The sequence below is a fragment of the Sinohyriopsis cumingii genome, chromosome 2, assembly GCF_028554795.1.
Source record: "Sinohyriopsis cumingii isolate HCF-2022 chromosome 2, ASM2855479v2, whole genome shotgun sequence".
In the NCBI taxonomy this organism is placed as follows: Eukaryota; Metazoa; Mollusca; class Bivalvia; order Unionida; family Unionidae; genus Sinohyriopsis; species Sinohyriopsis cumingii.
In genome coordinates, this window is record NC_142962.1 from 122,211,981 (window position 1) to 122,239,326 (window position 27,346).

General features: G+C 37.3%; 1 protein-coding gene and 1 long non-coding RNA gene across 4 annotated transcripts in view; one reads left to right on the forward strand and one right to left on the reverse strand.

Annotated features, from left to right (window-relative positions):
- The window catches only part of LOC149805727 (uncharacterized), a 30,663-nt gene extending 21,925 nt beyond the window's left edge, over nucleotides 1-8,738 (reverse strand). The window contains exon 1 of one of the 2 annotated variants that reach the window (XR_016419781.1): nucleotides 5,207-8,738. This is a non-coding gene — a long non-coding RNA (uncharacterized LOC149805727). The remainder of the gene's footprint in view (nucleotides 1-5,206) is intronic. The other variant, XR_016419780.1, reaches the window with a different exon arrangement.
- Nucleotides 1-25,725, forward strand: LOC149805728 (uncharacterized). 2 transcript variants are annotated; one of them, XM_089950398.1, is made up of 3 exons: nucleotides 2-1,164; nucleotides 21,977-22,125; nucleotides 25,470-25,606. In XM_089950398.1, the coding sequence occupies exons 1-2, from the start codon at nucleotides 541-543 to the stop codon at nucleotides 22,121-22,123; spliced, it is 771 nt and encodes a 256-aa protein (XP_089806524.1). In that variant the 5' UTR covers nucleotides 2-540; the 3' UTR covers nucleotides 22,124-22,125; nucleotides 25,470-25,606. The 2 variants fall into 2 exon arrangements, with proteins under 2 accessions (XP_089806523.1, XP_089806524.1); XM_089950397.1 differs by lacking the exon at nucleotides 21,977-22,125 and having other exon boundaries at nucleotides 1-1,164; nucleotides 25,470-25,725.
- The last annotated feature ends 1,621 nt before the right edge of the window (nucleotides 25,726-27,346 follow it).

The following is a 27,346-nucleotide window of genomic DNA, read 5'->3' on the forward strand; positions in this document are numbered from 1 at the left end:
GGATGTGTGTGCTTCGTTTGCTCGGGATAAATAAAATTGAATAGGGTTTCTTGCCATTCTAGCAGACGAGATTAGTTTGCCTTACTACGCAGCTAATCAGGTCTCTGAAAAGAAGTGATCGGGGAAAGTAGAATGGAATGTGTTATTTTATTTAAAGATCAAGTTTGCTGAAATCACGTCTAAATAGTGGAAAGGATTGCCCAATAATGATGAACAAGAAGGTTAGCAAAAACATGGTTTGCTTGCCTGTTTTGTTGTTACGTTTAAATACATACATCTAAAACCAAACTGACCCAGTTTTATACCCATATGCACAAGGCATGTATACTGTCTGCTTTGTCTATGTTTAAATCAAGGACGCAACCAGTCAGGTGATATGGCTATCATGCGTTGACAAAGGACCCTATGTACACTGGGTGTTTTAAAAATACCAGGAACAACCGATCCTGAGATTAGGTTGAAAATATCTGCCATCCTTGATTATGGAGAGGACATAGTATACAACTGTTTTGGGATGTAACTTCATGGTATCGGCTAAATATGTGGCGTACGGTGGAAAGGTGGCGGATGCGGTTGAAGACAGGATTAAACTTCAGTTTTATTACTCGTTTATTCAAACATCGGAGTTATTCGCAGTTTGATAGCTCTGAAGATATATTTTCTGACGCTAAGGAATATTTAGAGACTGAAAGTGAAGATGAGAATGACAGTTTGAATTTTGAGGATGTTGTAGTAGTTGACCTGAATAGGGCTGTGGCGACTAAAGAAAATGAACCCACTGGAGTGGATCAAAGAAACACTCATTTAGGTAGTGAACCAGAACAAGCGTCGTGGACAGGTCGGCCCGATATTCTGAAAAACGAAGGAATAGTGTCCTTTGTAAGAAATCCCCATTCAGTCTCGCCAGTCACTTCTCGGACCATAGCCTCGTCAAGTAAATTCGTACACGAAGAGGTTAAAGGGATGGTTGCCAGTTTTGGAAGGCAAGGGTACAACCGGCTGGACGATTCAGGGGAGGATAGTATCATCGTCTCAGATTCCGTACACAGAGAGGCCGAACATGCATCTGTTGGTGACAGAGACAACGACATTCATCACGTATTTCATAGTATTGAAGATGTCCCGAATAACAGAACCGAAAAAACTAGAAAACGGAGGAAAAAGGTACGCGTCTTTAGATTCTTACGCTGGCTTACCCGCTTCAAACGCAAACATTCTAATCACGCCCGATCCAAATAGTTTTTAGTTGGAATATATATATATATATATATATATATATATATATATATATATATATATATATATATATATATATATATATATATATATATATAACGTTTCAGGGAGATATAAATGCTGCAGAGGATTTAAAGTTATGTACGTGTAACTCTTGTAGAATTTCACACAGTGTAAAATGGCATGAAAAGATGAAGTTCACGTTTGTGATTGGTCCAATCGATTCACTTTTCGACGGATATATGTTACTGATGTGTCCAAAAATATGCACTTTACATCGGACTTCATGTAGAAACATTGACTGACATGTGTAGCAATATATAATGCATTTGAATTAAGATTCACGTGTACCACACTGGAACCAAGAAGTTTACCCATACTTTTAAAATTTTCTGTGTACGGATTACCTGAAAGGTTATTGATACTAGGTCAGAGAGAGAGAGAGAGAGAGAGAGAGAGAGAGAGAGAGAGAGCTGTTGAGCAGTGGATTATCATAGAATCTAGATTGTTTCAGATGTTACTGACGCATTTACTTCCATTTGTTTAAACTAAGCGAATCTCAAAGGTCAAAAATATTTTATTTTTTTTTGTTGTTTTTTTTTGTTTATTTTTGTTACATGTTAATATTATAATTTTTTTTATTAACCCCGTAATAGGTTGACCAATGGGTCGGGGAACCATCCCAAGGTCACCTTACAATCAAACATTTCTGGTTATCAGATAATCTAGGGATAATAAATATAATCTACAGAGAAAGAAAAAAAAAAAACACACACGCATACACACATGCATATGGCACACAATCTAGGTGACATGGACTTTGTGATATTACAGTATTTTGTCAAAAATATAACGTTTAATTTTTTTTTTGTATTTAATATTGTTATATTTTCACAGAGTATGAATACTTTTTTAATTATTATATGATTTTACTTGTGATATGCTAACAAGAGCTAGGTGTTCAGAACACGCACGCAAGCACACACACACACACACACACACACACACACACATACATACATACATACATACATACATACATACATACATACATATAAATTGAACTCATTGGCGCTCATAAGACCTGGCTGTTCTTGCCTTCGCCAAATCATGTTTAAAAATTTCTTGGCAGAACGCTATATTACATAATACCTGCGCATATTAGCCTGCTCAACAACCTATCTACGTGCGTACTTTCCAGTCTACATACCGTAGCTATATGTATAAATACATATCTTTAGCGACAGTTGTTCCAAAGGCCCGCTTTTTGTGCCCTATTTTGTTTCCATATTTAAATTATAAACAAGAAAAGAAAAGACAATCATTTGCCTCATCTTTTTATTCTACTTCTCGCTAAAGTTCACGGAAGTAGTCTAGTTCAATTTTAAACCGTTTTATTTACAGGCATTTTCTTTTATCAAAGTGATAAGATATTGTCTGACATGGGATACCTGGTGGTACAGGCATTATATGATTTTTTAATGAGACTATATGTTTGGCAAAAGACAGTCTTCCATGACTAAATGTATAGGCCTATGCATTATTGTAAAACACGTATTTAGTAGCTTTATGTAAGCCACATTACACCACTTACCTAGATTATCACATCTAGGTTCTAAACTCGTTTTGATATTTGGTGTTGATTACTGATGAGCTGACCACATAGATAAACATTCATTTGTATATTAAAATGGAATAGTCCCGTGATGCAGCTCTTTGGAATTCCATTCCCTAGCCATGGCGGAATAATTCTAACGATGGCAGAGGGCGGGGCATACAAATGCAACGCCAATATAAAGCAGAAAAAAGACATTAAAATTCTGTCTGTAATAATAGTCGCACGACATGATAAAATCAATGCAATAACACTACACTCCACAAAAATAATGGATACAACGGGATTCTAACATTCACTCTTTCGCAAGACAGATGTATTATCCACGACACCTTGGCCACTGGAATAAATGTAACGATCAAATAAATGAGTTTTTCAGCCGATGCAGAACATGATCCTAATTATTCGCAATCATTTTCGTTTCTAAAGTTTGTTAATATGTTTAGATTTTTTTTTATTTTTTGGGGAAAGAATATTGAAGTTGTTGAGTATCCTTTAGTCGCGCTAGACAATAGAATGACGAAAAGATAATACAAAGACAACACTGTGTATCACTACGCATCTGACCTAAATATCAGCAAACATTACACGAGCGGTTCTATTACACACGCAGTAAGCGCCAAAAAAATTCATCTAAATTTAGGCAGCTAAATGAAACACGAAATTTACATTGACGGGAACTAACACGAAGTTCGCGTTATTCCTGCGGTACTTCTTTTAGCGCATAGATACCATTCCCAGTTTTTGCTTTTGATGTTAATACAAATTGCACTGACAGAACGCACAGATCGTGTAATAAAATGATTGACTAAACATGAAAAAAAAAAAAAACGTTTATAAGAAAAGAAAATGCACCGGGTTGGGCTATCCAATATTTTGCAATTTTCGCGGATGCAAGGGCGGCGGTGCTTCGAATACTGAGTGGAGCAAACGAACAGAAATGTAATGCCGGAACACAGAAAAACAGATTTTATACTCAATGGAAATTCGAAACAGGTAATGGGCAGATTATCTCTGTACAGTGGGTTGTCCATGAATAGATTCAGTGGAAGAACGATCGATGTAGCATATTTGTATTAGACGAAGCTGTGTCACAAAATACGGAGATTTAGTATAGTTCGACAAGGATACACTTATATAAATGAATAGAAATTATACCTTAAGTACTCGCATATATAAGTAGAGTCAAATTGAAGACAACAAAGATCCGGATCTGCCGTGGCATAATGCCTCTGCAGACCAGGGTATATGTTTGTTCAACTGATTACACCTCACAAACTGCACAATCCCAGATCAGCCTGCGCATAATGCGCCGGCAGATCTGGGTCTGTGTAGCTTGTACTTGTGATTATCTTATGAGCAACTACAAACGGTGATTTTGAACAGAAAGACCATACCGCTACCGTTAATCCAGAACAATGAGTAAGTAGTTCGACATCAGCACGTGCCATTTTATTGACGATCTCCTTACACTCTTGAAGGCGCAGGGCTTATCTGTTTATATTTTTAGATAATACTTTTGGGTCCTACAAACTGCTTTTCACAAACTCGGTGAACAGTCTGGTGAAAGATATAAAGTATCATATGATTTGCTATTTATTGTATCACAAATTCTTCACGCCAGGTGATTCGATTTTATTTTCTGATGATCTCAGGCTTTATGAATTAAGGTAAAATTTGTGGATAAAGCTTATCATTCAGAACTCATGTTTATTATCATTAAACCGAGCATTGCTTTAATTTACTACTGATAACACAGGAGGCGCATGTGCACCCCTTTTCAATACTAGTAAACACGTTAGCCCCCCCCCCCACTACACATAAACACAACTATCGAGCTGACTTTAACACAACTGACTGCACTAACACGGCAGTAACCAAAAGTGGCAGTCACATGCCATAAATGTAAATGACGAACCTTCTGTGTCAGAAATATTCGATAAAATCCAATGCCGATTTCTCCGAGCTGGTGGACCAATGTTGCTCAAAAATTATACTGATGTATTAAATAAAATACACGTTATCGACTGAGTGCGCAATATAGCTTAGTCCAGATTTTACCGTTTTAATACGAGTGTCATCATAACGCTGTGTCGTAATCTGGAGAACTTGCTTGACACCTCTGAGGGCCAGTAGACCAAATTGACATGACTGGTGGCTAGTCCTACATGTAAGACATAGCACATTTTGATTTTGTTTAGGTGCAATGTCTTACTATCCAATTAACGGCCTTGTATAGTGTGTTCCGATGTCGTTGACATCGAAAAGAGTAATCAGAGTTTCAGGAACATCTCACACACTTGGCAGCCTATATCGACATTTTCCCACTAATTTATGTGTAATTAATATACTTACTGTGCTATCTTTATCCTGGTAGAATGAAAATATGACACTAGCAAATGGATACATTTTCACGCTCCGTTGACATACATTTGAATTTGTTGCAATGCGACGGTAGTTGAGGTATGCCGAAGTAAGTTCAAGTAGGTTTATGTTGGGGATATGTTTCTCGAACGAAACGAACTGTTGTTTACAGTTCCAATAGGCATAATATATTTTTTATTCGTTTCGTTAAAAAGTAATATTTCAACTGAACTCGATTTCGGCATTCTCGGCTTTCATCGCTTTCCAGCCAACTGAAATGTTGGCCAAAGAAACTTGAAAATGGGTCCATTTCTTTTGTGAGAATTTGAATTTATTAGAGAAAAAGCATCAGAATAAGTAAAGTCTGACTAAAACATTATAACTTTACTTTGTAGAAAATCGTCGTTATTTTAGTTGTCAGTTGTGTGAAATATTCCAGAAAATTTGACTTTCGTAACGATGTTAGTCGACATCAAAACGCACTACACAGCGCCGTTAATTAGGCTGTAAGACCCTGACGCCCACAGCATAAATACCAGCGTCAGGTCTTACAAGTAGGACTAGACTGGTGGCCCGATAATCCGCGTAATCAAACGCTGGACGCTCCGGCGCAATTGTGTCTCGCACATTTAGTCGCACCCCACCAGCAATTTCAGGAAAAAGGGCGGAGAGCAATTTGTTGGTCTATGAGGGGCAGATACTTCGTTTACTTCTATGGCAGGACAAACTACACAAGAGTGGTCATTAATTTTCTCTGATCAATTTAATGCTCTTTTTTTTCTCTTGGTAATTAAGTCGGAAGTCGCCACGAAGACTACAATGTATGCAACCGGTTAGCTGCAAAGTTTATAAAAGTAATGAAATTATGTAGGTATAGTAATTTTGTTCCGAGTTTTAATAGACCTAACGACAGTTCTCTGAAGGTAACATACGAATTACATCTCTTTGCTTGAGATCATGACTTTCCGTAACAATAAATAGGTAATGCTCAGTATGGAGTTCATTTGGATTCGTCATAAAAATGTAAGTAAAACCACTATGCATGAATACTGTCTCAATTTTCAGCCGGCATAAACTTTTATATAACGTACCTAAAACTTGCGTTATTTCCGCGTGTGATTGCTCAAGTTATAAATGTGAAATTCAGATATAAGGACATTGTCAAACAATTTATTTTTGTGCTCAGCATTAAAGGTTAGTGCTAGGACTGGTCGGCCTAGTGTCGGGATAATATTACTGTGAGGGACATGATGCTACATGTCTGCGGCATGATGCCCCAGTGGTAGACATCACTATAAACTACCACACTGCAGAAATCGTAGCAAAATTACTAAACAAATGTTAAAGCTACGTTAAAAAAATCCAAATACACACGCACACACACATTTTGGCCGAAAACGACATATTGTTGACGATGGTTAACTAATAAGCAATGGAACACTGTTGGTGTTTATTACCGGGAAAATCGTGTTGAATAAGGATTTGTGCCAGTTCTCTGTTATAGGGAATAAAACAAAAACGTATTCTAATAATTATCGGGCAATAAATCTTCTATCAGTTATCTGTAAGTTTTTTGAAAAGATGTTATTAAATAGGATACATAATGATCTGAGTTTTCAATTAATCGGGTTGGGTGGGGTCGGGGTCTGGTGTGCTTTCAGAAGAGTTAGTGTTGTAGCGTATTCGTCCGTTTAACCCATGAACTGCTTAGTTACCCTAATGAAAAGGAAAACATGTTGTATGCAGTTTTTTTTATTATTTGTTGTTGTTTATTTTTGGAAGAAGGGGGTTACACAAAGCTTTGAACAAACTTATTGCATGATTGTTTATTTTACGAATCATATAATTATTGGTATCAGTTCCAGAATGTGGAAAGTGATTGTCAGCTTGAACTCAGATATGTATAGCCGAGTTATTATTTGTAAACGAATTTCAGGAAGATTTCCTTTTTTGAAAGGAATGCGCCAAGGTTAGAATTATCCCCATGACTTTTCATTGTGGTTATAAATGTTTCATCAACCTGTAAGCATGGTTTTGTACTTCTTGTGAACATTTCCCTTTGTCCTACTGTAGCGGGCGATATGCTTTCTCTTCTTTCAATTAGTGACTGCATGTAACGAGTAATCCATGAACATACGAGCACAAGAAAAGTAACATTACGTTATTCAAAGAAAGTTCATCTGACTACACAAGAAACCATAAGCAATGGTGCTTGGGTATAACAAACTTAAAGAGGTTAAAGATAAACTTATATTATGATACTCAGTTTTATTGATATTAGAGTAAATAACAATGGATTTAATACGCTTATAGCTAAGATTTTGTATGAAACTATTGCAATATACCAAGGTCCATTCCCGGTTAATAAATCTAAATGGAAACATATTGTTTAAAACCAAATCCGTTTGTTATGTGACAATGTTTTGAAATTGAGACTCTATAAACATACTTCTCTCAGTTGATTTCATAAGTTACAGATTAATTATAATTTGATTCCCTCTGTAATATGGGAAGAAGGGGGGGGGGAGGATTCCAGGATCTCTTGTTACCTAGGCTCGTTACCAATATTGTGACTGTGACTACACTGAAAGAAACTGTGTATTCATTGTTAAACATTTTTTGGAGCAATTTTATCCGTGTGCTTTTCAGAGACTCACTACCTTTTATCTGAAGCCATATCTTTATTTCCGAGTCATTACAATTTTTCCAGACCTCTTCCCTTGGACAATTTAGCAAGAAAAGTACCTTTTACTGATCTGGGAGCCACCTTCCCCCTCAGTAAACAACTTGAAGTGCCGGATTATGCAAGAAATTTACTTAAAACCTTGAATTTCGTCTCGGAAACACCCTTGTATAGCTTAGCCAGTCAGGATTAATTTACGTTCTCTAAGCGACAGAATTTTAACACTACCATCGAAGTAATAATAATTCTCTCTAGTCTGCCTTTATTATGAACTATTCTGGAAAATATTGTATGACAACTATTTCAAATGGCCCAAGATTTCGCAAATTTTGTCTCTGGCATGTTTCTACTTTGTCATTTCCTCCAGATGACCCTACTTTAACCTATCTGTTGGACTGTTATGTTAGGGGGTCCTAATTAGAAACCAATCCTGCCCTAAAAGGCGCATAGATTAACCACCACAACCTATCAATTTGTGGCGAACCTAGCCCATGCGTAAATCTTAATGGTTACATGTCATGCTGATCACGACAGAATCTACTGTGAAAATATCTACAACATTTTCCGCAACTACAACTTTAAAATTAATATTACTTTCAATTTTGCCGTATGTTTTATACTTTAAATTATACTCATCGAAATATGCGAAGAAATAAAGACTTCTGACTCCATGTTCACTTGACTCTGCTGTTTGCTTCTTTTTTTATAAATATCTGTATATTTTACCATACGTGTAGCTAAGAACTTATTGGTCAACAATGGGTCTTTAATGTCGATGCATCTGCTTCAGACATACATGCTTGTGAAAAGAAACGCGTTTCACGAAGACATGCTTATGAACAGAACCATGTTCTACCAAAACATGCTTATGAGTAAAAGCACGTTTTACCAAGACAAGCTTATGAAGAGATCCACGTCTTACCAAACATGCGTATAAAGAGAACCATGTTTAACTAGGACATGCTGGTAATGAGAGCCACGTTCTACCAACACATGGTTAGAGAAACACGTTTTACCATGACATGCTTATGAAGAGAACCATGTTTTACCAAGATATGTTTATGAAGAGGGACACGTTCCACCAAGAAATGCATATGAAGAGTTAGTTAGTTAGTTTTGCCCGTCACCCCTGCCGGGGTATAGGCCGCCCACAAAAGATCGCCAGAGGCTTCTGTCATGTGCCATCCCTTCAAGCTGACTCCAGGTGTGACCCATCTTAGTGATATTCGCCTCAAGGTCGCGTCGCCAGGTGTTTCTTGGTCGTCCCCTTCTACGCTTGCCTTGAGGGTTCCATTTCAATGCCTGTCTGGTAATGTTGGTTGGCGGCTTACGTAGGGTGTGTCCTATCCAACCCCATCTTCTCTTCTTGATCTCGTCCTCTGCTGGAAGCTGGGAGGTTCTCTGCCACAGGTTGGTGTTGCTGATGGTGTCTGGCCAGCGGATCTAAAGAATTCTTCTTAGGTTGTAGTTCATCATCTCTGCTGCTATCTGTGCTGTTTTTCCTGCCTCATACATTGTCCTCACATTCCATGTTGCGATCTTAATTATCCTGTTTGATAGAAGGATGGTCTGCTTTATGGCTTCCGCGGGCTCGCGGCTTTCACCACATAGCATCATAAATCTTCCAGAAGAAGACCCTTACTCCCTCAGGCTTTCAGTTTCTGGTTTTTCTTCTGTTGGCGTTTTTGTAGCAAGTTGGGATTTTACAGGGTCGGGTTGCTAGCCCCAAACCCAACCATCCTCCTTTTACACCCGGGCTTGGGACAGGCCATGGCGGAGTTGCTTATGAAGAGAACTGTTTTACCAAGACATACTTATAAAGAGGACCACATTCTACCAAGACATGCTTATGAAGAGAACCATGTTTTACCAAGATATGTTTATGAAGAGGACCACGTTCCACCAAGACATGCTTATGAAGAGAACCATGTTTTACCAATACATGCTTTTATGAAGAGAACCACGTTCCACCAAGACATGCTTATGAAGAGAACCACGTTCTACCAAGACATGCTTATGAAGAGAACCACGTTCCACCAAGACATGCTTATGAAGAGAACCATGTGTTACCAAGATATGTTTATGAAGAGGGCCACGTTCCACCAAGACATGCTTATGAAGAGAACCATGTTTTACCAAGATATGTTTATGAAGAGGGCTACGTTCCACCAAGACATGCTTATGAAGAGAACCATGTTTTACCAAGACATGCTTATGAAGAGAACCACGTTCCACCAAGACATGCTTATGAAGAGAACCATGTTTTACCAAGATATGTTTATGAAGAGGGCCACGTTCCACCAAGACATGCTTATAAAGAGAACCATGTTCTACCAAGGCATGCTTATAAAGATAAATGAGTTTTACCAAGAAATACTTATAAAGAGAACCACGTTTTACCGAGACATGCTTATGAAGAGGATTACGTTTTAACAAGAGAATATGAAAACTCATTTCTTCAAAACAGCGGCTGAATATGGAGCTTCCTCGTCCAATATACGCTATTCTTTATGCAATTTTGAGGGATGGAAGTGGAGGGACGACTGCATATATTTTGAAAAAGTGAGTACAGATTTATATAGCTTCAGCAGTCATTATCTCTCCCCCTCCCTCCCTGCCCCCCCCCCCCCAATCGATCGAGTGTCGCGCTATAGAATATATTGAGTTGATACATTGCATTCTCCTTTGGTATTCTATTTTCATGATGTTGAGACGGCGAGGGCATACATTTACTGCTACATGCACCAAAGTCACACCTCACCGTGCTGTATAAGGAACGTACTCTGAAAACAACCTAAAAGAGGATAACAATAGAACAATGGTACATCGTAATGCGGAGTTTCTTTAGTGACATCACAAGGACTCTATTTACGGACACTACCGGAATGGCACACGGATTCGGAGGAATATTTTGACATGTACAATTTACAAATTAAATAACCGGTTAGATCGTCTGCCTCGGATGCGGCAGGTCGCGGATTCGAACCCCAGCTGAGTCATACCAAAGACATAAAAATTATACTAGCAGCCGCCCTTCTTGGCGTTCAGCATTAAGAGGTTATTGTTAGGACTGGTCGGCCTGGTGTCATGATAATGTTACTGGGTGGGACATGATGCTAAATATCTGCTGCCTGATGCCCTAGTGCTAGACATCACTATAGGCTGTCACATTTAAAGACATCATAGCGCTACGACTGGACATTTGTTTTAAAGCTACGTTAAAAATCCATAGTACACACAGACACAACTTAAATCGCAACGAGTTGATATTTTCAGATATTGCAATAATCATCATACTGAATAATTCTGAGATACGTTCTGTGAGGGGCTGAGGTCTACCTTTAAATCCCTCCCCCAAGATATATTACGTATTAATATTTGATCGAAATAAAGTTTTGATTCTAGTATTTATCTGCATTTAAAGCTCAGCATGAAACATTAGAAATAAATATCCGCTTTAACTTACTGCTCTTTCACTACAAAAAAGTCCGTGTGTATAAAATAGGGCACAATTTCTTAATCATAGGTTCAAATATTCAGACGCAAAAGAAGACCAAGAATTGTATCAAATGTTCCAACCACGATTTTTTAAAGAGTTTTTATCGCGTTGCCGGTTGATGTGAAGCCGGAGAAATGTCAAATACATCCTCTACATAGATCTTACGTACGAATGATAAGGGGGATAAGGAGCGAATATTTTTATATTTAATGAAGTAATCAGTTCATTTCGCTCTTCACCGCTCCGGTGGCTAGTGGTTAGAGCGTCCGCATCGGAAGCGGGAGGTCGTAGGTTCGATCCCAGGCCGAGTCATACCAAAGACTTATTAAAAAAATGGTACTAACAGCTGCATCGCTTGGCGCTCAGCATTAAGAGGTTAGTGTTAGGACTGGTCGGCCTGGTGTCAGGACATCATGCTACATGTCTGCGGCCTGACGCCCCAGTGCTAGGCTATACTATAAACTGCCACATTGCAGACATCGTAGCAATATGACTGAAAAATTGTTAAAACTATGTTAAAAATCAAAAACACACACACAATGCACTTAGATCTCTATTCCATGTGTGAGTAAGTTGCTACAATACGTATATCATATTATAAAAGCAGTGTTAGATGACAACGTGTCACATGTGTGCCATATTAGGTTACAGAGCCTAGGTCACTGGTAAGTGGTAGACAGGATTTGTTAGTTCCAATACAGAATAAGTGGCAAGGACACATGATATAGCCACACCAAGTAAAGTCTCCATGTGATCAGGCCACCTGTAGGTTGTACAGATGGTAGGGGACACATAAAATGTCAGTTTCATCACGTATGCCTGTCATTTATTTTCCTGAGATTGACGCAAATGACATTGTGCCAAATTAAAGTATTGGTAATTTCCATTACATGGCCAAACTTCCAAATTATTTGTGGCAATTTCCAACACATGGCATTAGAGGGGTAATTTGATTTTGTTCATAACTAGGTAAATTATTTAGGCGAGTAGAGATTTATTTTGTTTTCATACCTAATGTGTGTGCTGGATTTTGTAATTATTTCATATATTTAAATGTATCACACAACAATATCAGATATGTTTTCTTAATGTGGCGGAGTTCTTTAGAGATATTTATTTACCTATTAATTGAAGCAATTCAATTAAAAAATTCAAAGTGGATGTAAAGATAAGTATTGCTGTTTGTCTCTCAAATCCGATGCCTGATCGCAAACCAATGCTATAGTTGGCATCACATAATTTACATGCGCACGGACAACTTGTTGACATTTTGCGCGTAATATCGGTCGCCTATTGGGCTATTTTATATATATATATATATATATATATATATATATATATATATATATATATATATATATATATATATATATATATATATATTAAATCTTCCTAAATTGAACATTTTGAACCATTTTTCATGAAATTTTCATTATGCACTAAAACATAAACACTTATTCACATGTGATAAGTGTCAATATAAAATAATTTGATTGTTACATGATGAGTTACACAAATGAGTAGAGTGTGATTATCTGTGATCTGACCATATGATCCAACCACTACTCCGCCAACAACTTTGCTAAACCCGAGGATGTCAGTGGTGATTGTTGATAAGACCCAATTAACTGTACGTACGTGAGATACTCACACAAACGGCCGCATTAATCTTAGTTGAATTATATAGTAACTTTGATCATCAGCATTTAAACATTAAGAGCCTATTTTCATCAAAAGTATATGTTAAGCTCAAAGTCACCATGCTCTAAAATTTCATCAGACAAACCTCTTAATGCTGAGTGCCAAGTGAGGCAGCTGTTAGTACCATTTTTTATAAGTCTTTGTTATGACTCGGCCAGGTTCGAACCCGCGACCTCCCGCATCCGAGGCATATGCTCTAACCACAATTTGCATGATTCTTTCGAAAAACAAACTATAAAAAGTTAATACTTGAAGCCTACTTTTTGTTGTTTTGGGTTCATGTTTAGTCATTGTCGAGGGCGCTTTCTCCTTAATTACATACATGTACACGTACGCGTCAAAAGTCGTGACACATGTTAAGATTTGTTCATCCTGACGAGAGAGAGAGAGAGAGAGAGAGAGAGAGAGAAAAGACGAAGAAAAACGTAAGTAGGCCAAAATATGGAAATGCATATCTGAATAATATGCATAGGCGCAGATATACTTACTGAATGGAGAATAAAGAAATTAGTTCCAAAATGATGCTGCAGCTGTGGTGATATTAATTTTCTCCCACTAATATATTTGTCATCTCATTATAAATTATATAATATATTACAATATTTAGGTGTTGAAAAACATAATCAAACACAGAAAAACTTCATAAACATGATATGTAATTTTGTTCAGTACTGTAGCTTTTCGATTAATCTTGCTCCTATGAAAACTATTATTGGTGACAAAAATAACTTACCTGATACAACCGGTTTCAAACCAACTTTGTAATAAATAAGCTATTTGCGTTGTTAGAAAATTAGTTCTTTACTTAACAGGGATATATATAACTGCCCGTTTTAAAGTCCCGAGAGAGTCATATAAATTGAACTTTCCTGTGCACGAAATTATGAATGTAAACATAAATAGTGTTAAGAAGAGAGATAATTACCGGTATCTCAATATAATCAATATTGTTGCAAGGTATTGCATTTAATTTAAGACAGGCACCTTCGAAGTCATCGAACTAGAATTTCATCAAAATCGTCTTTGTCAAGATAGACTTGCGGTGATGGGAATGAATACAAGCAGCACGAATCTTGAAGAAGAAAAAAATGTTTTACAAGACAATTGAAATAAAACAAACAAACAAAACAACAGCACATCGTTCAAATATCCTGACAAGCGATCAGGAAGTAACATTGCGAAAATGAGTGACTGGAGTTACTTGTGTTAACGTTATATTTTACCTACTAAAGCCGCAAGAGAGACGGGTTTGGACGTGGCTGGTTCGTTTTAATGGCATGTATAACACGTTAATGCTATATCGAGCCGAGAAATGGGAGTTAAATGCCTTCCCAAGGACACAGTGTGGCAACTGACCTGTACTGAACTTTGCGGGTTAATAAATAAAAAGAACGCGATCTTTGGATTACTAGTCGGACGCGCAACCAAGTTGTCCCCCCCCCCCCCCGTTTCAGACAATGCACGAGAATTATGAAGAATGCAGAAACACAATCGATTGTCGATTGTCGAATTGAAACGGAAGTTTCCACAGTTAAAAAAAAAGAATAGTGAATTACAAGACAAGATGAGGGATTTGATTAATTGTTTGTCCAGCATTGTGAGAAGCAACAACGCAGTAGAATCTTATTTTTTTTTTAATTGGAACAAAAATAAATAACGCTTCAAGTAGTAAATTGTAAATAAAACCTCGTACGTGAAGCAAACATCAAAACCATCCAAAGCAATGATATATCTTTCGGTAAGGCAATATCTGGGAAATGCCTCTTTTAGAGAAATGTCCTTTTGGAAAAGGTTGAACAGAACTCGCCAATTCATGTATAGTCATGGAAATGTCGGGGATATTTTCTCATCCCCATCCCTGTTTTGTAATTATTTAATGTATTACAACTGATCCAATACCAATGACAGATACATTTTTTTTACCTATATCTCATTTCTTTAGAGACGTAGCTATTGATTTTTAAGAGCAACAAACAATTTTAATGGAGGTATATCCAGTTTATGGTTTGTTTCACATTACCAGCACAAGCTTCACTGAACAAAAATCATAGTATTACACAATGTCCACGTTAACAGTTCAAAATAATATCGAGTATTAAGATACATTATTCGTGTATTCAGTTATGAGGCACGTTTACATTTTATGCATTTACAGTTTGAAAGTTACCATTCACAGGTTGAGAATTACTGTGAATTTCTTCGCTAGAGGTCGCTCTCTTGAACGGGCCGCGTTATTTTTAAACATGTAGGCTGCTTCTCGTTGCTATAAAATTCAACAGATGAAATCTAAATGCTCGCTATATGAAATGGAACTTTCATCACAAGCAGTTGCACACAACGTGTGAATTAGGGATTTTCGACATATAATATTGAAATTTCAACCACCGCTGTGTAATTCAAAACATACGTCGACATTGGAAATATAACTTTAAACTACCACTATATAATTCAACATAAAAAAATTCTAAAATCTCGATCTTGAAAATGGAAATTTGATCCAGCACGTGATATTGGCTTTGTCAACATACGACATCAAAATTTTAACTGCAACTTTCTCTTTGGACCAGCTTTTGTCCGCTACGGCGCTTCATATTTTAGCAGTGATTTGTTGATAAGATCTACATAATTATGCCTATAGCGAATGTTATCCCATCCGTGAAATTTCAGGTTACGGTCATTAAACATAGCTAAAAGTACCATAATTCGTTTTAAACACTTGGTGTGAAACAAATTAGGTACTTTTTGCTACATTTAATGACACTGACTTGAACATTTACCGAGTTACAGGTAGGATAAAATTCGCTGTGTAGAACGAAATAAAACTGCACACATGTTCGAGACTGAAACAACTGACTGAATCGCCATTTAAATAATGCTCAGAAAGAAAAAAAACAAAATCAAATAAGAACCGAATTGTATAAAATTTATATGCTAAACTCATCGGCACTATGATACTTAAAAATTTCATCAACAAATTTTAACAAGTATAAAAACGAATATACTAATTAATTAATCATTACTGGATAAATCTCTTTCGTGATAGGTTCTCTTGTTCAAAATTGATTGGTACGAGTCTTTATTCCATACCCGAGTATGTGCTGAAAGTGAAGCACATGCTTTTGACTTGCACCCTTTGATACAGACGTAATTTTGACGTTAATTGCTTGAAGAAACTGTACAGCATTTTAGAACTGTACGTTTTGTAGTTTATCTTGTACTTCTACATTTATTTGGAAGGCTTTACCTTCCTTACTTTTTGTGCAATTCAATGGTAAAATTGTCGAACCTAAACTTTTCTTGGTACTAAATAGCAAAGTTTGTACTAAGGTAGCGTAAAACACTACATACATACATACATACATACATACATACAACCTACTCGGGTCATCATCCATAACTTCGTTGTGGGTTGCGCTCCTTCCCATTGTGTAGCACAGGTATTGAGCAATTTGTCCCCTTCGTGCCTGTTAGAGACTCACTCTTTCTTTGCAGCCGAATCTCTATCTGGATCCGGGTTTCTCAGGTTCTTCCAGACCCCCGTCCCTTGAACGATTAATTCAACGAGAAAAATGACTTGTTAATTTCTAGAAGTCCCTTAGACTTCCCTCCTGCAAAAAAAAAAAAAACGTTTACTGCCGAATTTCGCAAGGCAAATTACTTAGGCCACCGAATTTCGTATTGGAAATACGCATCCTCGCTTAGCTTAGCTACTCAGGATTTTCTCTGTTTAACCGCCCAATTTTAACACCCCTATCGAAGTCAGAATAATTTTCTCTAGCCCGCCTTTATTAATAACTAGTCTGGACAATTTCATTTATTGACACCTATTTCCAGTATTGTTTCTGGCTTGGCTTGTCTCAACATTGCCATTTTCCGCTATATGACCTTATGTTTACATCGCTCTCTTGTATCTGTCTCTCATCAAAATTCCCTCGTGCCCCGAAACAAGAGAGGTTAACCATCGCAAGCTACCAATTTATGGCAAGCCTAGCCCATATGTCAATCTTAATGGCTGTTTGTCACGACAAAATGTGCTGCGACAAACACTAAATAAATGTTGCACCATTACAGCCCTGTAACAGTTACATATTTGCAAACATAATGTAAAATTCTATACTTTTCATTTACATCGCCCTTTCCCCCGAGCACTAAATCTAAGCTAATAGTTGCATATGGTATTTAGATTAATTTCTCATCAATTCAGTTCGTTGTCTACTGTACTTGTGACAGAACATGAAGAAATGCATGGTGGTTTCAATCCCACCACAGGAACAAAAATAGGTGTCTATCTCTAAGGCTAATTTATGTGAGGGCAACGTAGTCTCAATCCACATTAGTTCATTGTCATGGCAGCCAAAGTTCGAATCTTTAAGACGTTTGCAAAGTAGCTAATCAAAAACGTATGCCATGTCGCCGCCTCCTTGGCAGTTTCAGTCTTTTCTAATAGATTCTTTAAAACCATCGAGTTTTAAACAATCCATATAGATGCTAGAATTTAAACGTGTTTCACTAAAACAGTGCTGTCCAACCTGCGGCCCGCGGGCTGATTTTAAATGGCCCGCCAGAGCTCGAGCAGCTATATAGTCGTCGCTTTTCAGTTTTCTGCTGCAGCCATCGGCTTCAAGAAAAACATTTTCAGTGGCCCATGGTGTCAAAAAGGTTGGACAGCACTGCACTAAAGCATAAAACTGAAAATTCCTAATAACACTTTTGTCAGTTGAAAATAGAACATTACGCAAAATGGGATAGAAATGAGTCAGCAATGTTATTCGCACTCTCAACAAAGCTAGAGTCGATTGAAATCAGTGATACAAGTGAAACATAATTGGCCACATTTAGAGCCGGCAATGCGACGGTGGAGATTGAGTAAGAAGCTCACAAAGTTTGCGAAGTATGCATAACTGTTGCAAATATTTCGCTTATGTACGCAAAATACAAACTGGAGATTATGGTCTTTAATTAATTAATTGATGTGAACTATGAAGATACTGGAATATCTGATTTATTGTGTTTAAATGGCTTGCAACGATTTTATCTTTTGCAGGGAGTGGGTAGGTGAGGGTGTCACAATAATTATATTGCTTCTGATCAGTCGCGATGCCAGATGCTTCTCGAACTTGTTACATCGTTTATTAAGTAAATGATCTCACCCCTCCCCACATATTTATTCAAGCTCGAAGTGACGATCCAGCTGAAAAGTATTATACTCAAAGATGAATGGAAATGTAGATAAAATAATGATTTTCCTTTAACACTGACTACATATTGTATTGCCAATAGAATAATGTTTGTGAGAGATTGAAGTTCCGATGCTAATGCAATTAACCAAATTATCATTTATCATTTGAATGGCATTGACTGTCACTAATTAGGGTCTACTGGTAGATAATCCCGGCAGATAATTCACTTTATCTGAGGTCATTATAGATACTGAGTATTCACAAAAATCAGGTAATATAATTAACAGGACATAGTGCGATTTTAGTGTCGAGTGATACATAAATACCTGTTAGGCAAAGTAAGTGTATCTGAGGTAACTATATATTACTTTAGTCATTGTACATTTCGCAAGAAATAATTGCCATTAACATCAATATGGACGGTATATATAACATGGGAATTGGAAACTCTACATAGCTACACGATATCTCATGTTCCCATTTGAAATACAGTGAGGTTCCCAAGATATCGTTTCAGCAGTAGATAAAAGGCACAGCAGATGCAAATTTGCCCTCAGACTAGATAACAGTCGAGTCAAATTGCAAACAACAAATATATTTATCTATCGTAGCATAATGCGCTGCATGCATATCAGGGTATACATTATCTGTTCGTCTGATTACTCCAAACAAACTGCACAGAACCAGATCTTCTGGCGAATTATGCTGTGCAGTTTGCAGTAAAACTCGTCTATTAAGGGAGTAAATAATATAACTTGTCCACTGTTTAAAGTTATCAATTACGGTAATCTGTTGAAAGTCAAGTTATTTTCACTAATATTTCCTATTTTAATTAGCTATATATTGCATACAAATTTTGTACATAGTTATACAAGAAAGCAGTGATGCAGATGTTCTATACAAATTCAAATTCGTCTTTCGCTTCTGATTCCCCCCCCCCCTCCAAGGGAAGTTTAAATGTCAAAATGAACTGCACTAGTGTACTCACATTTTTTGCCAATGCACGATACCTTTATTTCTTATGCTAATGATGAAATATAGAAGATGTGTGATTTACAAAAATATGTACTATGAATGAGCTCGCTCCTATTCAATTCCATGCTATGAATTTACAATATGTTAGTGATGGATAGGCACTGAATAATTGTATATCATGTACAACTTTCATTAAATGTTCATATTCTTACAGCTAACACTGAAATGTTTGCCCACCAAAGTTAGCTTCTGGTTTACGCTTTCATGGGAAGCATTATTACATCATAGCACCGATGAATATCATCACATCAGTTGGCATGCGATATTGTGCTGTAACATTACGATCAGTGCTCCAGCTAGATGGAAATAAAGGGGTGCTTCGTCCTTCAGCCCGCCATCCACTCTGCCCTAGGTGCCTTTGAGCCCATCCTCTCTGTCCTTTCAGAGCCCTCCTATCTTATTTTCTCCAGATCAATAAAACAAAACATCAAAAAACTTTTATTCTGCATGTTTCTATTTATGTTCATGTTGATTTAATGGTATAATTAATGTACGAGTGTAATTTTATGTTTGTACTTCTGTAAGGAATGAAATTCTAAATTTGATCATCTGCTAAAGATGCCACTCTTGCCTTGTCCTCTGTAAGGAATTCATAGCTGGATCACTGACTAAGCCTACTTGTCAAATGGAAGATAGGCCGGAATGTATATTTGATTACAAATGCAAACCGTTAAATCACCTTGGTCGAGATTAGATATCATTCCAAAAACCGTTGTCCCAAATGAAAGGAACTAGCCCGATTTAATTTGCATTAGCTCAAAGACTTTTTATCTCTCCACTGGACTGGACTTTACGTGCAGATACAAATGCTTCGTGAGCAAGCACGAAGAGATAATTCACTACTAAATTAAATTCTGCATTTACATCTGTATACCAATTAATACCGTATTCTAGGGGATACAGCTTGGTGAATAAGACTCAGTTTCTGTATGTTGTACATAATTAGGACAAGCGTATACTGGGAATTAGTGCCAAAAGCTATAGGAAAGTCTTACCATCACAGAAAAATCTGAAAACTAACGCCCTTTCTGATCAAAGAAATACTATATGGAACTCACAGGGGCTCGTATCGTTGCTTACAATTGACCTGTCATACATGTACTATATAATAACTATTATATAGTACATGTGACAGATCAGTTGTTAGCAACGATACGAGCCCCTGTGATGGAATTCTCTTTCCCTCTCGCGCGTGCGCGCGCGCGTAGGCGTTTACTTAAATATGTTTGACATCTTATGGACACGTACATTCAGAAAGAAAAGAAAAGAAAAACGAGAAAACGGCAGCTAGTATACGAATACATTTCAGAGATGCATATACAGAAAATAATGTAGTTTTATATGTGACTTTAAGAAAACATTTTCATGCATGTGACGTCTCCCTCTTAGTAAGAGGGGTGGTTAATTGGATTTGGCTGGTGTTATGTGGAGGAAGACCTCCCTCGATATTATAGCCCAGCGAGAGTAAAAGAAGAATAGAATTTCAACAGAGAACTGAGCGAGAATAATGGGAAGAAATAAAGCAACACGAGCCCCCTATTCCCTTTAGGCTTTCCACGGAGTCTACTACGTTTCCTCTTCCAGAAATTTTCACACTAAAGAATTTCGACTAAGGTCGTCACTTTAAAGACTGATTGTTCTAAAGTGTGCGCCCCAATTTATTCTGCCTATTCGTAGGCAGCGGTCCCTATTTTTCCCAAAGAAATAATTCCTTTCATCAAGTTTAGACAGCTCAGAATCTGTGAACGACAGAGCGTAACAATTTCCCTTTGAAAAGAATGATAAGTGGACATAGGTTCCTACCAAGCAGTTAGGGTTGGTAGATCAAATATTTACTTTCTAAGGACCGTGCTAAGATACCCTGGTCAATTTCACTGAGTTGGAATGCTGCCCCTTTGAAGTTTACACTGACATGGGGAGATGAACGAAGGAATGTCGACGTGAGCCTTCACAAAGACTTTTCTGTCTTAAATGCGATAAAATTTAATGCTCAATGCATTCAACTTTAAGTTCACTGCAATTCAAAATTCGACATTTCACAATGCAGAATAGAAGAATAAAAAATTAAACATATCTTGCAAATATATATAGATAAATTTTTGCCTAAGGTCGTGCAATACGTAATTTTGATTATCAAAATATCGTTTAGTAAAATATAGTTCATATCAAGTTAACGTAGCCCCTTTTGACAATTATATAATTTTGGCAACATTATTTTAAAAAAATGTTTATTATTAATTATTAGTTTTAATCAATGCTTAAATATTCTTAATGTTCACATGTGTTCATTAAAATTTTCATCTTACCAAGTTCTGAATAAATCATATAATTGGTTGACTTCATGAGTGTACCAAGAATTTCCTTTCCGAAAAGATCATGTAAATTTTCTTAATATCCAGAGCTGGATTCAGACTCCAAACTTTCGAAACGTGTGTAGGCGTCCTGGTGTATCACAACACATTCACACTACATTTCCCTTCAAGATGTTACCGAACGACGAAATAATATGTAAACAAGATACAAAATTATGATAACTTAGGTTAGCGAGAGAGAGAGAGAGAGAGAGAGAGAGAGAGAGAGAGAGAGAGAAATATGGGTAGTTTCAATCGTCTGATCATATATGATTATAAATCCTGTACGAATTTATGGATATCTATTTTCAGATAAAGGCGAAAGTGAAGAATGGTATCAAGGTATCATTTAAATATGTAAAACGTGCTTTCATTTTGAGCCATGGCATACCGAACGTACCGACTGAATTTGATTTTTCATTCATGGACCAACCCGAGTTCTATAAGGAGAGTAAATAAAGGTATAACGCATGTGCATGACCAGTAACAATTCCAAATCTAGATTGCGAACATGTGTTCTCTTACCTTTAATGGCTTGACTCCTCCTTCCTGCAACATATAATGAATGCATAGGCATTACTGTTAATGTTTATCTAGCTTGTACTCAATGTTGATGCTTTCGTTAATTGTGGTGGCACCTTGTTGCTTGTCTTGATTTGACATATAAAAGTTAAGTGATCATGACAGAACTGATTTTTGTTTAGTCGCAGTGGTGCTGTTATTAACACGCCAGAATCGCGACTGGAAGGGTGGGATTTTAAATTATATCATAGGATTAGCCCCGGTCAGCAGTCGTTTTGTGCTCCTGATCAAGGTACTTTATTCTACTTGCTCTGACAATATACAACCTGCATGAGTTGATGTAACGTATAAGACACAAATAGGATCAGACTGTAGTTGTTTTACGACGCGTCAACATTTGAAATGGTATATCATGATGAATAAAGTAAAGTACCTTGCCCAGTGATACTTACTGGCAGTCGATCTGGGCATCATCCATTGATGGAATCGAATCTGCATCCTTCTGGTCAGGAGTCCAACGTCTTAACCCCTGAGAAACCAGTGCTCTCAACACATAAAGAATAATTTTCATACATAATGAAAAATACTCTACAGTCTGGGGGAATTTTGGATAAAACGAGGAACTAATCTGCAGCTGAGTGGTCAAAATTTATGTACTTCTTTCGTCTTTGACTCTTTGCATTTTGTGGTTACCAGGCTCCATTATTTGTCACTTTTTCCTATTAACGTCTACAAACATCAGCTTGTCTTATGTATAATATTGATCCTGGTGTCTGTACAACCATATTTGCAACAGTAAACATGGGATTTTGCCTTTGTCGCATAACCATTGACTCCAATTTTACATATGGCAAACGATTGGTTTTCTCTGTTGTAAATATGATTCGTACCTACGAACTTTGCTTTAAGAAGCCCGATTTGTTTCATTAGATATCCGCAAACGACGCATGCTTAAGAGTGCTTTCAGTGTACTCTATCATTCCCTACTTTTGAATTTCTTTTAAAGGAATGAGTAACATTGAACGTTGTCTTTAAAACAAACACACACCCCCAAACTAACCTTAAAACATATTTAGCATGTGTGATTAACATTTGTCTTGCTTTTGTAACTAGATATGCCAGAGTTTATGTCCGAGATCTCGTAATTATGTCCGAGATCTCGTAATGAATTTACAAATACTACCTTTTCAGTATCAGTTCTTTTGACGGGAGCTCGATTGAAAAAGTCGCTCTCCGTCAATATTATTTTCTGACATTACCGGCAGTAACATAGATGTACCATACCGGAACAGATTAACCGAAGACTCTTGCCCCATAGAAAAATAGCTCATTTTGGGAGCCTAACAATATATTTAGTTATTTGGACAATCCTCTGGACCCAGACTAGTCTAATCCCTCTTCCAGGGATCTAGTGAATCAAATATTTCGGAATCGATCACCTGTCAGTTCAGTGAATGTTTACTTAGGCTCGTATCCTTGCTTATGAGTTGACTAGAAAAAATATGTGTACTATAAATTAAAACAAAAGTGAGGATACTTTTGCGCCTTCTCCTGCTATCAGAAGCGACAGTGATATCTCAAGCTACAAGTCGCGTTGATTGATTTAGAACCAGTGTATATGTCCCACCCGAGAAAATCCTATTTTTTTTTGTTGAGGAAATGCAGTTTATACAAACGTTAACCTAATATTTTAAGTTTTTAATGTTTTATTTTTCATTTCATGTACCTTTTACACAATGTTAACACCTTTACCATTTATGTTATTGTGCTTTCTGTTTACGTTTATTTGGAAGGTTAATCTTACTAAGTTTTTCTTTTTGAATTTTACTTTCAATTGTTATCATATAGATAGTGTTGTGCTGACGTGCTGTTATATCCTATTACATATATTGCACTTTTCATGCCTATATCAAATTTGACATGCTATCCATCCTTTATAGAATGCCAATCCGTTTTTCAACATTACCCATCAACATGAGCAGGCACATCTAACATGACGGTGCAGCACGCTAAACGGAAGATTGTGCTGTCATTGGTCGACCGAAATAGAGGATATAGACAGGCGCTGTGCATCATTTTCGGTTGACCAAAGAAACAGCCATATTCCATTTGACGCATTGCACTGCAGTTGTACACGTGTCTGAATTTGTCTTAAGGTTCCACTCTGCAGTCTTGTATTTTGCACAGAGTTTGTATTTTAAAGAAAAACAATTTTCCAGATTGGTAATCGCTCGCGCTTATCTTAAAAAAATACCTTCTATATTTTATGTTTTGTTAAATAGAACTTTAAGCTGCCTTTTTTGTTAATTTTTTAATGGGTTTAATTTGGGTTGGAAATGCATACAACCTCACCTTATACCCGACTCTCTGAGGCACTCAATAGGTGTAGAGCGTCACGACCAAATTCCATGAATACATTTCTGTCAAGTTTAGAAAATCACATGAGAACAAAGTCAAACTTTAAACGAAACCAACAATAGTTATACTCTTCAAGATTCATGATACTACAACTCAGTCTCCAAATCGATTAAATATAGAAACTGGAATTGTCTCTGTTAGGCTTTGACAGAGAGACTAACAATCACATTTTTGTAATGAAAGCTAATCAATAAAAAGAATATAGTGCAAGTTCGAAAGAAATTGGAAATAATTACACTATTTCTACAGTACCTTGCATTAAAAGATATAATTATGGAAAGAACAGCAGAGTGATCATGGGAAGTACAGGATTTTTAAATTATGTGCTCTTGACATTTGTTTCTGACTTTAGTTAGTGGCCTAGTGGTTAGAGCGTCCGTCTCGGATGCGGGAGGTCGCGGGTTTGAATCCATGCCAAGTCATATAAAAAACTTATAAAAATGGTGCTAACAGCTAGCTGCCTCGCTAGGTGCTCAGTATTAAGAGATTAGTGTTAGGACTGATCGGCGTGGTGTCAGTATAATGTAACTTGGTGTGACATGCAATATGTTTGCGGCATGATGCCCCAGTGCTAGACGTCACTATAACCTGCCACACTGCAGGCATCGTAGTGATATGATTAAAACATTGTTAAAGCTACGTTAAAAATGACACACACACAGTAACTTTAATTACATACATACAATATTCTGTTGTTAATAGAAAAGGGAAAAAAGCCTTCCCTAACAAGTCTTTCTTAGTTCCTTAATTTATAAAGTACCTATCACCCCATATAACTAGTTCTACAGTCATCGTGTACCCACCTCTCTCTCTCTTTAAAACCCACAACTCCTACATCTAAAGACTATTTTGTTCTATATTTCAGGTAGCCAAGAGAACTCGTCGTGCTATTGTGGTATCATGGAAATGGATAAAACGAGGGTTTGCTAGCTATGCTGGCAGTCTGAGTAGTGCCTTCAATGCTACCTCTGTCTACACGATATCAGACACAGGACTCCATAGACAGAAGTATTAATTATCTTTATGTGCCCCCTTCTGCGAAGGGTACTGATCAAATATGAAGGTCATTAATTGTTTAGTTTATTAAATGGGTGAGATAATTTACGCCATGAAATGCACAATACGATTTTTGTTTTTCGTAAGTCCACTAGCATATGACTAAATAATTTGCATCATTACTGATATCGTGCTTTTCTAGGAAGAAATGTTGAAAACACATAGTGGGCCTTACTCTGGTAAGATATTGTATAAACCTTATGCAGTAATCTTTTTTGCCATGAGATGCATGCAACTATTTTTAACGAGTTGTATAAATTTGATATCTAACAGATAAATGTTATAAGATCATAATTGCAATATTCAACTACCTCTAAAAATACATGCAGTTGGCATGTGGGTATGATTTCAGGGTCCAACAAATTTCAGAATTTGATTAATGCCCAGTGGGCTGCCAGTCAAATATTCAGTTACGACCATAAGGCATTGAATATGAAACTGTTAGCTTGACGACTCCAGTTTTCTTCATATGAAACATCAATAATTACTCTACATGTGAACTATATTTATTGATTTCTTTTTTAGTGTAGCAACATGTCTTAAATTCAAAATGTGGTAGCCAGACCCAGCATTATGTAAGTCCCAGTACTAGACCAGCGTTAAGGTAGTCCCAGTACAAGACCAGCATTATGGTAGTCCAAGTGCTAGACCCTTGGTAGTCCCAATGTTAGATCCAGCATTATGGTAGTCCCAGTGCCAGACCCATGATTATGGTAATCCCATTGTTAGCTCCAGCAATATGGCAGTCCCAGTGCCAGGCCAGCATTATGGTAGTCCCAGTGCCAGACCCATGATTATGGTAGTCCCAGTGCTAGAGCAGCATTATGGCAGGTAGTCCCAGTGCTAGACCCATCATTATGGTAGTCCCAGTGCCAGACCCAGCATTATGGTAGTCTCAATGCCAGACCCAGCATTATGGTTGTCCCAGTGCTAGACCAGCATTATGATAGTCCCAATGCCAGACCCAGCATTATGGCAGTCCCAGTGCTAGACCAGCATTATGATAGTCCCAATGCCAGACCCAGCATTATGGCTGTCCCAGTGCTAGACCAGCATTATGATAGTCCCAATGCCAGACCCAGGATTATGGTAGTCACATTGCTAAACCAGCATTTTGATAGTCCCAGTGCCAGACCCAGCATTATGGCAGTCCCAGTGCTAGACCAGCATTATGATAGCCCCAGTGCTAGACCAGCATTATGATAGCCCAATGCCAGACCCAGGATTATGGTAGTCACATTGCTAAACCAGCATTATGATAGTCCCAGTGCCAGACCAAGCATTATGGCAGTCCCAGTGCTAGACCAGCATTATGATAGCCCCAGTGCTAGACCAGCATTATGATAGCCAAATGCCAGACCCAGGATTATGGTAGTCACATTGCTAAACCAGCATTATGATAGTCCCAGTGCCAGACCCAGCAATATGGTAGCTCCAGTGCCAGACCCAGCATTATGGCAATCCCAGTGCCAGACCCATTATTATGGTAGTTCCAGTGCACTGGGAATAATATTTATTGGACCATGGTTTGATTGAGGTGTTAGAGTATTGTTCAGTGACCTTTAAAAGCATTGGCTAGGAGTATAACAGATAATGCTTATGACATAATACCCAAATGACTATATTGAACATTACGGTTTCATATTTCAATCTTGATAAAGTCCCCTTTTTCCAAATGTAGATACT

Excerpts from the sequence above, each read along its gene's own strand:
- LOC149805728 (XM_089950397.1), top strand. The coding sequence starts at position 541 with ATGTGGCGTACGGTGGAAAGGTGGCGGATGCGGTTGAAGACAGGATTA. Across the intron at positions 1,165-25,469 it reads CTAGAAAACGGAGGAAAAAG|GTAGCCAAGAGAACTCGTCG; the intron begins GTACGCGTCTTT and ends TCTATATTTCAG.